Below are 14,979 nucleotides of genomic sequence, written 5' to 3'. Positions count from 1 at the left end.
TCCCTGCTCTTCTGGCCAAGAATTTTTTCTTATTTTTAGTGAAGGTCTCTTTTTTTCCTTATGTAGTGATTTTGGTTTTCCTTTGTTCTCCCTATTTGGTATGCACATGAAAGCGGATGGTCTGTCGTTCTCTGGGAGCAAATCCAGATGACCTGAAGGACCCAATTAAAATTAGTATTCCACGCTATGTCCTGTGTGGGCAGGGAAAGGATGAACACTATGAGTTCGAAATAAAGGTAAGTGCTTTTCAGTTGCTTCTCCCTTAATGTTTGGGGTCTCTGCAGACATGTTGCTTGCGTTTGCATCATAGTAGCAATAATGATAGAAAAATGCCTTTTGTTTAAAACCAAGGAGTTCCTAGTTTGCTCTGTCCAGCTGTCGGTGTTGACTCTGACAGCATTGCAGTTAGCGAAGATGGAAACAGCAGCTGGAAACGCACCCGAGAATCTGCAGATTCCAGAAATTACCTTACTAACCCCAATGGAATATAGGTGTGGGTTTTTTTCCACTAAGTCCAATTTTTGGCTCCGTCTCTTTGTGTTGTCTAAGTGGCCTCAGTACTGCTCAATAAGAGAGGTTGTGACAAGGCACGCACAATACAGGACACTCCAAAGATGGGTATTTTCCAAGTGGATTGGTTTGTACACAGGAGGTTGGTGATCAGACTCTTGGGGTGAGCAGTTCCAGATCCAGTATCAAATAATTCAGTTGAAAGTGTTGCAGAGATGAGGATTAAGTGCACGTTACTTGTAGGAAAGCCCTTTATTGAGATGCGAGTGTCAGGTATAGAAAATCATTAGACTTGAAATATTTTCCTGTAGTAATGAAAGCATAAATAAAGTATTTTGCACATATCCACAACAAAGGCTTGATTCCTTTTGGGCTCTCTTTGTTGTTCTGACTGTTCCCACCCTTCTTTTCCAAGGTCTTCTCCTCCAAACTGTTAGTGGCTTCCCCTTCGTTCTAGTGGCTTCTTCGGTTGATCTTGTCTGCAGAAATGCTGGGAAAAATGCGTATTCGTTATGTTGCCTCTGGTACTAAGCCAGTGTTTTTTCAAAGCAAGATGTGAAGCTTAATTGGAAATGTGTTCTCAGTGCATGTGGACATGTAGCATAACTGATGTACATGGCATCAGAGACAGAACTGGCAGCCTTCTTCACTGAGCGTACTGCCAGATGCTTCTTTAGCTGGTGTAAGTTTGGAGGAGTGACCTGCCCTCACAGCGTGCAGGAGCATTTTTGAACTATGCTCACATTCTCTTTTACAAAGGCTTTTATTAAGATGGGCAACCTTAGCTCTGTTTGAGCTAATAACATTTTCATCTCGAAACGTATTGCACGATTTGTGGATGGAGTGCTTCCTTTTGCCTTTTGAAGTTTGAATTTCCCAGGGCCAGCGAAAGCCCAGAGCCATAGAGATGCTGAGAGAAGAGTAAGCGCGTACAAAACTTCCCCAAGGACTCTTCTAGCCGCCAACTGTTTTCAGCACACAGGATTTACTAAACTGGGTAATGGTTAGTGAAGGTAAATACAGTAAAAAGGTTTTATCTCTTTTTAGTGAGCTGGTGAATTTCTTTTCCAAGTATTCCCCCTTCATCCCTAAAACCAACGTAAGCATCTGCAAGATCTTAAGACGAAGGAACAGTGGAAGAGTTATGTGCAGGAAGACTTGGACTTACCTGGAAGGAAACGTAATAGAAGAAAAATGTTGGAAAGGGTTGGGATTCATAACCAGGAAGAACTGGAGGGTGTATCAAGGAGAGATACAAACGCACATGAAACTAGGCTGCAGCAGTTCTCTTGCTTGTATTTTGTTTCTGTGAGAAGTAAGGCTTGCAGCACGACCTCAGTAATGGCGGGGAACGAGCGGGTGCTCTGGCGAAGAGTGGGGTATATGGAGCACCTGTTCTCTTCTGTCGTACTTGCCGGTACCATCTTTTCTCTCCCTCCTGTGCCATTTCTGGACTGCCTCTAAAACTGCGGCTTAAATAGCTGCTTTGATAAAGTTCAAAGGAAAGAAATGGATGACATATGGGGTAGGGAATGGGCTATCACTTTAATGATTGTATTCCATTGCTGTCCGTTCCTTAAAGCACTAAATATTTTTATTGAAGTTCCTATGGACCTTAGTTTGGCAGCCTTTGGGGTGTTTCTTACAGTCATTCCCTTGCACAAATCAATCAGATGTTTATGCTTTTTCCTTTGCCTCCAGGTCTCTGTATGTCACAGTGGGCTGCTTTTGCTGTGGTCAGGATTTGGCTCCAAGCTACAATCCACACACCTTCCACAAACTTTGCTATTTTAAACCTTGCCTCTGCAGAGCTCCCAGCTCTAATTTGATCTGTATTAGTCTTCAACTGGTGTTACATTTATTCTATGGGAAATCAGAATATATGGCATAGTGATATTTTTTTTTTGGCCTTAAAAATCAGGAAGGTAGGAAGACAGGGTAGGGCGAAGAGAACGTGTGTCTGTTTATTTCATCCATTCTTGCTGGGTCAGAATACTATGTCAGTTGTTGAAATAATTCCTTGTTTCAGCCTTACTTTACTTTGTTCAAGTTTATTTTCAGGTGATCTTGTATGAGAATATGTGTCAGGCTTGGGGAAGGGCTGGGGCGTTGTTAATCTCGTTTCTTTTGCCAAACGAGAATCATTTGCTAGAATCATTATTTGCCTTTCCCAAATCAGCTTTCTTCACCAAGGTTCCTCCTGCTCTTGGGAAAATGGGTAACTGACCTATTTGCATGTAATAGTACTTTGAAATCTGACAAAGGGACAAGGGCTGATTGAGTGGAATTGTAAACCTTTGAATCTTAGGTATCTCAGAAGTATCGTCTTCAGCAGATGTTTCTAGTCATTGTGTTTGTAGTTAAATCTGCCATATTGCCGTATAGAGGAGCAAATATAACAAATTTCTATATGTAACATATATAAATTTCTTTTTGAGAGATGCAGTAGTAAAGATTAATTCCTTCATATGAGAGTGAGAGTGCGTTCCACTTTTCTTGGCAGCATCACAGTCAGTTCATAAGTCTTTCAACCCTAACACACCATCCAAAAAATGTTTTCTTCTAGTTCAGGTTCAGCATCTTGTCCATCTAGACATATATAACATTTGGGAATGGGCTGGCAAGATGGTCTGTCCACTCAAGTTCTTCCACCGGATACAGATCCTACTTTAAGATGTTAAGTGACTCTCATGAGAACCTGTTGGAGAGAGTTCAAAATAGAAACAAACCCATACTTTATGAGAGTTAAGATGCCATCTTCTCCTTTTGCAGCAAGAGATATCACAGGGCTGTTTGTGCTGGTCTGCTATGAAGTATTCAGTATGAATAGATACTTTTCCAAAAAAACCTTCCATTTGAGTGACAGGTTTACATGTTGTCTTTAAAGACATGATGAAATGGTAGTAACTTAATCGGGTCTAAACATATTTATGTTAGATCTGAATCGGAGTCCCAGCAAACTATTCTTGTGTTCTCCTCTTCCTTTCATGTGGTGGTGATACGCGGAACGTTCAGACAGGGCTGAGCTAGAATCAGCGTGTGGGAAGAGCTTTTGCCTTGATGAGACCGTTGGCATCTGTTGGAGACGGTGCCTGTGGCTGCAGACGGTACCTACGGGCGGCAAAAGCGAGGCAGCGGGAAAGGGGGAACGCCAGCTCACGCAAAGGCAAGCAGGGTCTCCCGAGAGCAGATGATGGAAGCAAAGCCTGGAATCAAGCGCAGCCCTGCAGGGGATCCTCTGACAAGAGGGAAAGTTTGTAGAGAAGCCTTCTCGTTTTTATTCAGCTTTCCCTCGTTGTTCTGAGTTCCCTCATTTTATTTATCCTGTTTGATATTCTTTCAAAACTGGCTTTTTTTGTGTTTCAAAGCCTTTCAGCCATCTTTGGCAAGCTGTCTACAGGAGAAGGGCCAGGCAGATGCACCCCAAAGCGGTGCTTTTTTCCAGGTCTGGTCACAGTTCTGTTCAGCCAAACGCTGTGGTGGGTCAACTCAAAATGTCCACGTTTCTAGTCAAAGTGTCTTTCTGAGCTCGGTGAGCTATTGCAGAATTAGAGTAAAGCAGCAGCAGTGCTTTTTGGTACATAGTTCTTGGAAGAAAATGATGCACGCCCCGTATCCGCTTAAACTAGAAAAAAGAAAAAGCCCCATCTTCCCTCAACTCTATCAGATTAGTACCCTCAATAATGAATAAAAAAAGGTTCCAAGAAATTTTTGAGGAAGTTTTTGCATTTCTGATGTGAGGAACAATTTCAAGAAGGTCCGTTTGGAGAAATACAAATTTTCGCAATTACTGTAGGCAGTTTAACCAGCCCAGATAAGTAAGGTGGGCGTGTTCTGTTCTTTCTGAGTGCTTTAGTATCAGGTGGATTTATTTATTTTAATATCCCCACCCCCATAGTTTTACTTCTTTTTCTGTGGGACAGAAGGGGAACAAATGCTGTGACATGCTTTACAGTGACATAAGTTGAAAATATCTGTTAGGTCATTTTCTGTCAGTCATCGTGCAGAAGAGGAGACAGGATTGTAATATTTCCTTTCAAATTTATAAGTTTTACGTAGGAAATGGTGAGCTTGAAGAAAAAAGTCACAATTCTGAGCCAAGTCTGGGATCCCATAAGTGCCCAGATAAGAGTATTTTGAAAATCTGTCTTTGATTTACTCAACCATATTTTTTTAATTAAGAAAATATTTTAACCACTGTATTAGCAAATTACAAGTAAAAATTAAAGGAATTTTGAAATTTGCTTTACTTGCTACTGTTTAAAAGATCTGCATATGTCTGAGTCCCATCCATACAGAGCCTATATAGTCTGTCATACAGGTGCATTGTAATTCTCCTATTGATCCTAATAATGTTATTGTTGAGCTGTGGGGACCGGTTAAAATTTTGTTTAGCTTTGAAATTCATTTTCCAATAATATCAGCAGTAACAACAATACAATTTTGCAATGCGTTACCTGCTAGTCTCATTACAAGAATTAGGAAAGTAAACGAAGATGATGACAGGGACCGAGTCAGGTGAAGCCAAGCCACCGGGGACTGCTTTAGAGACAATCCTTCCGTTTTCCTGTTTTACGCCCTGTCCATCTCTAAAAAGTTGTTTTTATTGAACTTTGTAGAAGAAAGCTAATAAATAATTGGCTGCAGGCAGTTTGATTTGGGTAAGTTTGGTACCACCTTATCACCTAGACAGCTGTCAGATGCACAGCTAACAACTTGATTGGCAAGCTGAGGTACCTGCTCTTCTCCAGGCTGCGTAGCTGGAAGAGTCCTGGATCCTTTGTGCTTGACTGCTCCCCTAAAGCCGTGCTTCTCTGAACAAACTAGGGGGGGGAAAAAAAGAGGTCACTATTGAATAAAGATCATGTACAAATGAAACTGTCACAGCTAAATGTCACGAGCCAGAAATATTAAAATACAGAATTAAAGCAAAAAGAAAAAGGAGTAACATCTCTATTTTATGATTATCCATTGCGCTCTAATGTTTACTTGAACATTGCGATCACAAAGCCCTTTACAGTAAAGTAATTATTCAGAACAAAATGGTTAATTGGTTAATCAAGATCAGTGTAACTTGGATATTCTGGAATTGTTACTTTTTTACTGAAGCCTGCTTATGCTTGTTAAATCCATTCACCTGATTTGTAAAGTTTGAGACGCTGTTAACAATATATTGAGGGAGGGCAACTGCGTGAATTTTTTAATAGGGAAGTATAGTCGATCATACAGGTGTCCTAGTAGCAGTCAAGCTTATTGGTGACGTGAACGATGACTTTTATCAGAAATAATGAATTTACTTGGTGGAGATGTGCTAGAAGAACCTACGTTTTAATATTTGTTACAAGTTTTGAGAAGGCAAATTTTGTTTACTTACATCTTTCAGTTAAAAATAGAGGTAAAAACAGAAAAAAACCAAAACTACAATAAAAAAAATAAAACACCCTTGATTCCTGATGTCATAAGACACACGATTCTTGGTTTCCAAAACACTTCCCCCAGTTTCCCTGTTCTGTGTACACCAGCAAAGGCAGTGGGGATGGGGAAGGGTGGACCAGAGAGGAGTTTGTTGCGAGCGCGAGGGGGCAGTTGTCAACAGTGGTGCTCGGGTGCTGGTTTCCTCTGGCTTTATTGCTCTGGGCTTTCTTCCCTCCTGCTCAGTTACCCTGCTCCGTTGTGACTTTCTGTCACTCAAACTTTGATAGGCTCAGTAGCGAGGGGTCTACTCGTTCATTTTAGGACCCACTTTAGGATTAAAATCCAAGCCTGTGTCTTTGTGAAATGCATTTTATGAAGATGCTTATTTCTGTTCTCTGGGTATAAAGTCATAGGTAGACAGAGGTAATATCATGTATTAGGCCTGTTAGATTAAAAAAGCAACAGTCCCTTCAGGTTTAGGCAGTGCCAGTTGGCTTTCTCCTCCTGAAAGGAGGTTGTAGAGAGGTGGGGGTCAGTCTCTTCTCCCTAGGGACAAGTGATAGGATGAGAGGAAATGGGTTCAAGTTATGCCATGCGAAGTTTAGATTGGATATTAGGAAATTTTTTTTGCTGAAAGGGTTATTAAACATTGGAATAGGCTGCCCAGGGAGGGGGTGGATTCGCCATCTCTGGAAGTGTTTAAAAAAAGGGTAGATGTGGTACTTGAGGACATGGTTTAGAAGTGGTTTTGTCAGGGTAGGTTAGTGGTTGGATATTGATGGTCTTAAAGGTTCCTTCCAACCTCACCAATTTTATGATTCTATGATTCTCCAGCTCCGTTAGTCGGTGTAGAAGAATACCCCCCTCCCTGCTCCATAGCTTCTTGGCAGCTTTGGACCACCAGAGCTACAGAAAGGTTTCACTGTGAAATCAAAGGCTCCAGTCATAGCACTTCTATGACTCGCTTAGAGATGTGTTGCGTTTCACCTAATTTCAGACAGTGAAAAATTTTCTTTCCCATAAATTTTTGTTGGTTTCTCAAAAAATTTTGTTGGTTTCTCAGTTTCAGTCAGAATTTGGTGAATAACTGATGGCAGGGAGGGCTTGCCCCACCTCCTTTGCTCCTGTTGCTGTGGCCTTTATTCACAGGAGTAGTTCTGTTGATTTTAATGAAACTTCCTGTGTAAATGGGATGTTCATCAACATATTGATAACACAGGTTCAGAACTTTTTAAAGGAATAACTTCTACTGAAAGCTGGCATATGTGGGTTTTTTTACCCTACAAATTGGAATCCTATTCTACGTGGTAATGAACTCTGTGTGTCTGAGAAACTGGTATTTGTGTATACATATGTGTGTGTATGAGAATATGTACATTTCTGTGAATGTATAGGGAGGCTACACTATGCTTGTGCTGGGTGTTATTCCTTCATTAATGGAGCACCCACTGATTGCGATGCTTTGAGCTGTGTAGCTGCACCAAGGAATGATTTGGGATATTTTAATGTGTTTACAGCCTTGTCAAACCACTCCGGAATAAGGAATAGATGCGTTCTGGTTTTTTTGCTTTGCAATCAGTGCTTCTTCATAAATATAGTTCTGTCACTGTAATGAAACAAAAATTACGTAGACCTATGAAAGCTTATGAATTTAAGGGAATTAAGAATTGCCTTGTTTAGTCTGATAACCTTGTATACTGCGTGGTTTTTAATGTTAATTGTGTGGTTTTACTTCTCTTTCCTCTTCTTATATTGTCTGATATAGATAACAGTCCTGGATGAGACATGGACAGTGTTCAGGCGGTACAGTCGTTTTCGAGAAATGCATAAAACTTTAAAACTGAAGTACCCAGAGGTAAGTTACGGTAAAACTTCTTTTGCAGAAAAGAGTGGAGGTAAAGACTTGAAAAGAAGTTGTTGGGTTGGGTTTTTTTGGTTGTGTTCTTTTTTTTTTTTTTTTTGAAAGATGTTTACTCAAAACCGATATTCCTCTTGCCCATATGCTTCTAATAAGATGGGCAAAGCCCTTCAGCAGTTCAAAGCTCCAAGGCTGCTAGATACAGGATGGATGTTGCAGTGAAACTGTGACTCTGTGTGTTGCCTGTAGGCGTTAATTCCCTTTACTGCTGCCTGGCATCGTTCCCTGGGGGTTGCTGTTTTGTTCATTGCAAGATACTTGCAGTCAGATCATGTCATCCTGACAACTCCTCATTTAAAAGAAGAGCGTTGTTCCACAGATACCCTTTTGTAATAGTGGCTTCCAGGTTTCTGCAAAATGGAAAATTGATCTTTCTGACCACCTCGGAGACTCTGGGCATTCAGGATATGAGGAGTTGTGCCTGACAGAGCTTTAGTTCATTGGAGTGAGCGTTTGTAGAATTACATTCTTGGTTTCCACATCTAACTTTTAATTATTAACATTTTGCTTCCTTTCTACTTGTTCCCTTGGATATTTGGAGAAATAAATTATTCGAGCAATGGAAGTGATCCTGATTTGAGAGTTAGCACAAGTAAAGAAGCCTGGGCCGTATGTTCATGAGCAATATATTAAAAAACATTAATATGTTCAAGAAAGAGAGAGATGCAATAGTGTGCAAACGCTTTCTTGGTCTTTGTTGGCATATTCTTTAAGCTAAAAACTAATTGAGTATTGTGCTTTGTGGAGATTCTGGGATTTAAGATCATTCCCATTCCATAACAGTATGAAACCCAGAAACTGAAACTACCACGCACCAAATATCTAAGGAAAAGTTTTTTTGTTTTTTTTGTTTTTGTTTTTTTTTTTAAAGAGAGAGATTAAAAAAAAAGAAAAAGAAAATTAGGTCATCTTTTCTGATTGTCAGAAAAATTGTAAAGGTAACAATGAGTTTTGAATGGAAAATCGAAATGTTCTCTTTCCACAAACGCTTTTAAAAATATTACTTGTGAATGAACTTCAGTATCATAATTTTGATTCGAATGAATTGCGATTTCATCTTGGATATTAGAGTTATAGTCTGTCAACAGTAATATCCTAATTGCATCTAACTCTTGAAAAACCAGCGAGGCAGTCATCCAGCTGAAATAGAAAAGGGCCACCTGAATCCCTCTGCAGACTTCCCCATTTAGGAAAATGTGTTTGAATAGTCTTTTTCAGAGCCTGTTACCGGTCCTGACGGTACATTGAGGAACAATTGAATTTGGCTTTTACAGTTATGTCAGAGGGAGATCAGCTTGCTTCTTGTATATAGTAATCAGGTGCAGGAGAAATCTGATGTTCTTAAAGCCACTATTGAAATGTCCTGTGTGCTGCAGCATATTAATGTCCCCTTTTGGAATCAAACACTTGTGATTCACAGTACAAATTCAGGGGTTTTGGTGTTACAGGAAGGAGGGTTTTTTTTTGGTTTTTGTTTGTTTGTTTTGAAAAACCATGAGAACATAGGAGTGGTATTAGTAGGTCAAATGAAGTCCAGTATCCAAGAGCATAGAACTGAGAAGAAATCCCAGCCTAAAGCAAAGGTATGTGGTTTTCTTCATCTTGGAGTCTTCCCAGCTTAAGTTGTTTTCATTGTAATTAATAGGTCATGATTAATATTCTGCCTGTGGATTTTATCTATATTTTCCATTCTCTACACCACTCACTTTATCTCATAGAGCCAATTTTCTTTTGCTGCTTTTCTTGCTTTTTTAGCTTCTTTCCACTGTTTGCGGTCACACTTGCAAGGTTAATACATTCTCTAGTTTAATGTGCCAGTTTGTTTCTTACTGACACTTCTGTGTTGCCATATGTCTGTGTCTTAGGTAAACTTATTGAGATTCACATCTAGTACATAAACGGAATTATTGGTTTAACTATGCAGGTGATTAAATTTCTAATTTCCACATAGGACACGCATTATAGTATGTTTTATTAAGTTATCTGTTCCCTCCTCAACAATTTTTGTAACTTGGGGCAAGTACCAACTCTTACAAGTTTGTCAATATAACTTTCCCTAAAATATGATACACTCTGGAGAAACATAGCAACGTGTTTTGGCTTCTAATATACCTGAAAGAAATGTTTAGTCGTGTTACTTTCTGAAACAATAGATCTATAGCTTTAGTAGTATCTTCTTCCAGCCTTTATAGAGCCTCCACTTCACAACAATCTCCAATAAATTATCAGTGAGGTTCAAGTACGTGTATCTTTGCCAACTACAAAGCACACTAAAGTTCAGGAGAAGCGAGATGAGCATTCGATCATGTCATCTCCTGCTTTTAGGTGCTGTCACTGAAGTACCTGTTTTGGAAACTTGCAGCACTGATGTTGTCTTCTCTGTTTCACATGGTACAGGCTGTTGTGTTGTGTCCGCTCCTGCTTTGAGACTCAGGGCACCGCGAGGAAATAGCAAGTTTGTGGGCAGAAGAAGCCTAGCTAATACGCAGTTGGCTTCTTCTGCTCGTCAGCATTTCTACAAACTACCGTGTCCTTGTTTATCAGAGAGGAAGTGCCCATTGTGATGGATGAAACACATATATCGTGCGCTGTGTTAAAGATTTGGTGTTTGCCTGCTTTGAAGGAATTTCATTATCGATGTTACATACGTGAATGATTGATAGCTTCCCATATTTTTACCTTTATTTAAAATAGCGTTAATTTATGGTAATTTTTGGATTAGTTTTGCAACGTGTGTAGGAGTTCAGTTTGTTTGGTAAATTGAAAATCATCTGTCTGCTTCTACTCATCTGTCATTGACCTAATTTGGGATTCACCGTGATGCTAAAATGCATTTTAATACCAAACTTGGCAAAGTTGCATACTTAATTACTGTATATTATTCCAAAGAAACTTCATCCTTAAAAGCAATGTTATCAGAATTCATCAGAGTTGAATTTTATCTTGCATAGTTTGCCTTCCAACTCTAAATTAATATTTATAATGAACAGCGAAAATACTGCGGATGCGTTTAATGTATGAGTGTCCTGCTTTTAGAAGTGAACTTTACAGCTCATTAGTTGCTGAGCTCTGAGTTACTACATCAGTATTTTAATAATTTGCTGATCTTGCATTTCGTGTTGCTGCCACCAAATTCCCAAAGGAATCTATTGGCAAACTGATTTATTAGGAAGGTCTTTAAAAAAAAAAAAAAAAAAAAAGAAGAAAAAGAGTATCTCTTTCAGAAGCAGAAACTGTCTGATGTCTTCTAGTCTTACAATATGCCATATATTTTATATACCTGCACATTTCTTCCAGTGTAATTAAGTGGCTGCTGACAACTAGATATCTAATTGAAATGTGTAACATGCAAATTTTGAAATACTGAAGAAGCTGCAGCAGGGTGGCGTTGTGCCAGTGGCAGATAAGTACCAAGTGTTTAACAGTGCCTATTTTTTTTTAGGTCTGCATGGTTGTCATTTGCCCAGCTTCAGCTTTCTTATGCTGCTAGATTGTTAGTGACTCTCCTATTATTTTTGGAATTTTAATTAAGACTGTACTTGGCTTCCAGTTGCAGTAGTCCCTGTAATGAATATACTTTTTGTTTGTTATTAGTCAGAAACAGGAGCAAATGGGTTCTTTAATAGAGAAGTGAGAACTTTTGAGCAAGATTTTCCTTTTTTCCCCCTCCTTCTTTATCTTTTCTTATCAGTTCATGGTTTCGAAATACCACTGGAGTGCTGGTTTCTGCAGAAAACCTTCCCTTGCTGATCCCTGTCTTGCTGTGAGGGGAAACTCACTCTCCCATCTCTGGTAGTTATAAGTTCGAGTGATGTGCAGCTGTGATGGCCAGTGCTCCCTTCGTAACACTTTTGTCTCTTCCCTCTTTCAAAGGAGAGCAAAGGAACAATTGTCTGTTTGTCTTTCCTTACCCAAACCCAAGGTTTGTGAAGTCCCTCCTTCATGTGGGAGTCCTTAATTCCCACTTGCATCCAAGTATCTAAGCCAGGTTTTGCGGGGCTTTCACTGTAGGCTCTGCTTATGGAGTTCCCTGTCAATCTTCCTGAAAGCTCTTCGCGTGTGCATAAAGATCTCTACATGGTGTTAAGGGAAGCACTTACTGTTGAGGCATTTTTATTACTAATAGTGATTCTCAACTTAAAATATTAGTAAATCTAGACTTAAAGTATTAGTAAATCCGTGAACTGCTGCCAAAGAGAAGCAAAAAGGTGTGCTTGCATTTATAGATTCATTCATGGAGATAAGGACATATGTCTGCAGGCAAGATTTCTGCAGGAGTGCCAAAGCTATTGACTTCTGGCTTATTCAACAGAATACAATAATTTGTGTATTTGTATTTGATGTATAGAGGTCTGCATATAAATATATATTTGTATCCTTCCCAGTCTCACAGAATTAGAGAATAGTTTGGGTTGGAAGGGACCTTTAAAGGTCATCTAGTCCAACCCCCCTGCAATGAGCAGGGACATCTTCAACTAGATCAGGTTGCTCAGAGCCCTGTCCAACCTGGCATTGAAAGTTTCCAGGGACGGGGCATCCACCACCTCTCTGGGCAACCTGTGCCAGTGTCTCACCACCCTCATTGCAAAAACTCGTCCTATTACAACAGGCTCTGCTAAAAAGTCTGCCCCCATTTCTCCTGTAGGCACCCTTTAAGTACTGAAAAGCCACAATAAGGTCTCCTCGGAGCCTTCTCCAGGCTGAACAATCCTGACTCTCCCGGCCTGTCCTCACAGAAGAGGTGCTCCATCCCTCTGATCGTCTTTGTGGCCTTCCTCTGGACTTGGTCCAGCAGGTCGATGTCTTTCCTGTGCTGAGGGCTTCAGAGCTGGATGCAATACTCCAGCTGGGGTCTCACCAGAGCGGAGCGGAGGGGCAGAATCACCTCCCTTGACCTGCTGGCCACACTGCTTTTGATGCAGCCCAGGATATGGTTGGCCTTCTGGGCTGCCAGCACATATTGCTGGCTCATGTCCAGCTTTTCATCCACCAGTACCCCCAAGTCCTTCTTGTCAGGACTGATTTCAATCCCTTCCTCCCCCAGCCTGTATTGATGCTGGGGACTGCCCAGACCCGGGTGCAGGGACCTGCACTTGGACTTGTTGAACCTCATGAGGTTCACATGGGCCCATTCTCAAGCTTGTCCAGGTCCTTCTGGATGTCATCCCATTCCTCAGGCATGTCAGCTGCACCGCTCAGCTTGGTGTCATCCCCAGACTTGCCGAGGGTGCACTCGAGCCCACTGTCTGTGTCACTGATGAAGACGTTAAGCAGTCGCAGTCTAAAGCACAAAAGGACTGTTTATAATTTTAAAAGAATTGCAGGTCGTAATTGAGCCAGCTTCCCCTTCCACTGGTCTGGCTTTTGTTGTCTTGCATGACTGAATGGACGCATAATATCCATATCTGAAATTTTTTTTTCTATGTAAAGTTAAACCTTCAAGCCATGTGATCTGCCTTTACCCCCATCTGCTATTCCCACCAGGAAAATGAGTGTGCACCATATATTGCAGTAAGCCACCAATATCATGAGCCTCGGAGGTTAGGATTAGAGACTATTGCTTGGATGGCAGGGTTTTTCAGGTACATTAAGTATTGGACAGTAAAGATTTTATTTTATAACTGTTAAGAAAAAATGCTGTCTGGTTTCTACTTTTTTTTTTTTAGTGTAGTGTTCTGGAGGAAAGGCTCTCATCAGTAGTGTCAATGAGAGTTATATTCCTTCTTTTTATTTCTGAAGATAATATCCTCTGCTTATCAGAAATCTCTTTGTTTAACAGTATCATTCTATTTGAGTGAACTCAAGACTCTTGTCAACTGGAGGAGTTAACGGGCTGCTCTTTGCTTTGCACACTTGTAAGAATTGCATGAAATTCAAGGAGCAGAAAATATTTCTCAAGTTTTTCAGAAATAGTATATGAATGGTTTTGAAAATATATTGAATTCAAAGCATTTGTCGCGAGCTTATTTTAAAAACATTTTAAAATATTGCAGATTTTTCAAATCTCAAAAGTAGCCTGTCCATTTTTTGCTGGAAGTATTTCGCATCCCGGAGAAGAGAGGCAAGAAATATTTTGCATCTCAGTGAAGGCAGTTCCTGTTTCATCCAGCCATACTGCCTGCAACCACCCAACATATTATGTATATGTTTGCTATTAAAATACAACAGATTCTAGTTTTGTAATCATTTCTCAGGTTCTTTTTAGATTCTTTTCTAGTACTGCTTATTGTTTAGGAGTAATTCAGCTGTGTAACAATGAATGAAGAGGCATGAACTGTTCATGTAACCACCCCTGACTGATCTCGTTGTCCTTCCCTTTTGCCTCCGTACTCCTCTTTTGGGTGACTGCCAGGGAAGGATCTCCCTTTTCTTTTTAAGTGCTCCGTACATCTGGTGCTCTTGATAAGTAATAAGTGGAAAAAATCTTCAACATGAAGTGCTGGCACAGATAATGGTGAGGGGATGAGTTTGAGGTGAAGCCATTAATTTTAGGAGAGCACCCTTGGATTCTGGAAGAGATTCTCTCCAGGATCGCTGTCTGTGATCACTGACAGAGAAACACAATTTTTCGACTAATTTTCAAGTCATGGTTGGTACGGGTGTGGGGATTTTTATTCTTCCACCCCGATAGTCTCAAGGATAATTGGGCAATTTCTTTGTATTTATGTAATTATTAAATTATTTTAAAACGTCTTACCAGAGATGCAGACTTCTCCTTCCTAAGGAGGAATAGAAGCAGAGAAATGAAACCAGGAGCAGAGCGATAGGGCAGCAGACTTGTGCAGAGCGCTTAAGGCAGCGTTTCGGCTGGGATGTTGGCTGGCTGGCTGCTCCGATTCCAGTTTGTAACTGTGCAGCTGTAGCGTTTCATTAAATGTAAACTTTTTGTTAATCTCCTGGGATTACTTTGAAAGGGAAAAGGATGAGGAAGCAATAACTTTGAGGTACTTGGCTTGCAGGGCCAGCGAGCCAGTTGCCGTGTAACTGCTGAGCTCCTGGAGCTTAGGAGCTGCTTTGGTGGCAGAAGTCATAGAATCATAGAATGGTTTAGGTTGGAAAGGAGCTTGAAGATCACCGAGTTCCAACCCCCCTGCCATGGGCAGGGACACCTCCCACTAGACCAGGTTGCCCAAGGC

The 14,979-nt window shown here is 40.5% G+C and overlaps 1 protein-coding gene across 1 annotated transcript in view; it reads left to right on the top strand.

Moving 5' to 3' along the window:
• The window catches only part of KIF16B (kinesin family member 16B), a 126,302-nt gene that overhangs the window by 77,738 nt on the left and 33,585 nt on the right, over positions 1-14,979 (top strand). The window contains exons 23-24 of the mRNA XM_009881419.1: positions 114-236; positions 7,691-7,780. Coding sequence (XP_009879721.1) covers positions 114-236; positions 7,691-7,780 — 213 coding nt within the window. The remainder of the gene's footprint in view (positions 1-113; positions 237-7,690; positions 7,781-14,979) is intronic.

Source organism: Charadrius vociferus, unplaced genomic scaffold (assembly GCF_000708025.1).
Source record: "Charadrius vociferus isolate BGI_N301 unplaced genomic scaffold, ASM70802v2 scaffold583, whole genome shotgun sequence".
Lineage (NCBI taxonomy): Eukaryota > Metazoa > Chordata > Aves > Charadriiformes > Charadriidae > Charadrius > Charadrius vociferus.
The sequence above is the reverse complement of the archived record's forward strand: the minus strand, read 5'-3'. Positions and strand labels throughout refer to the sequence as shown.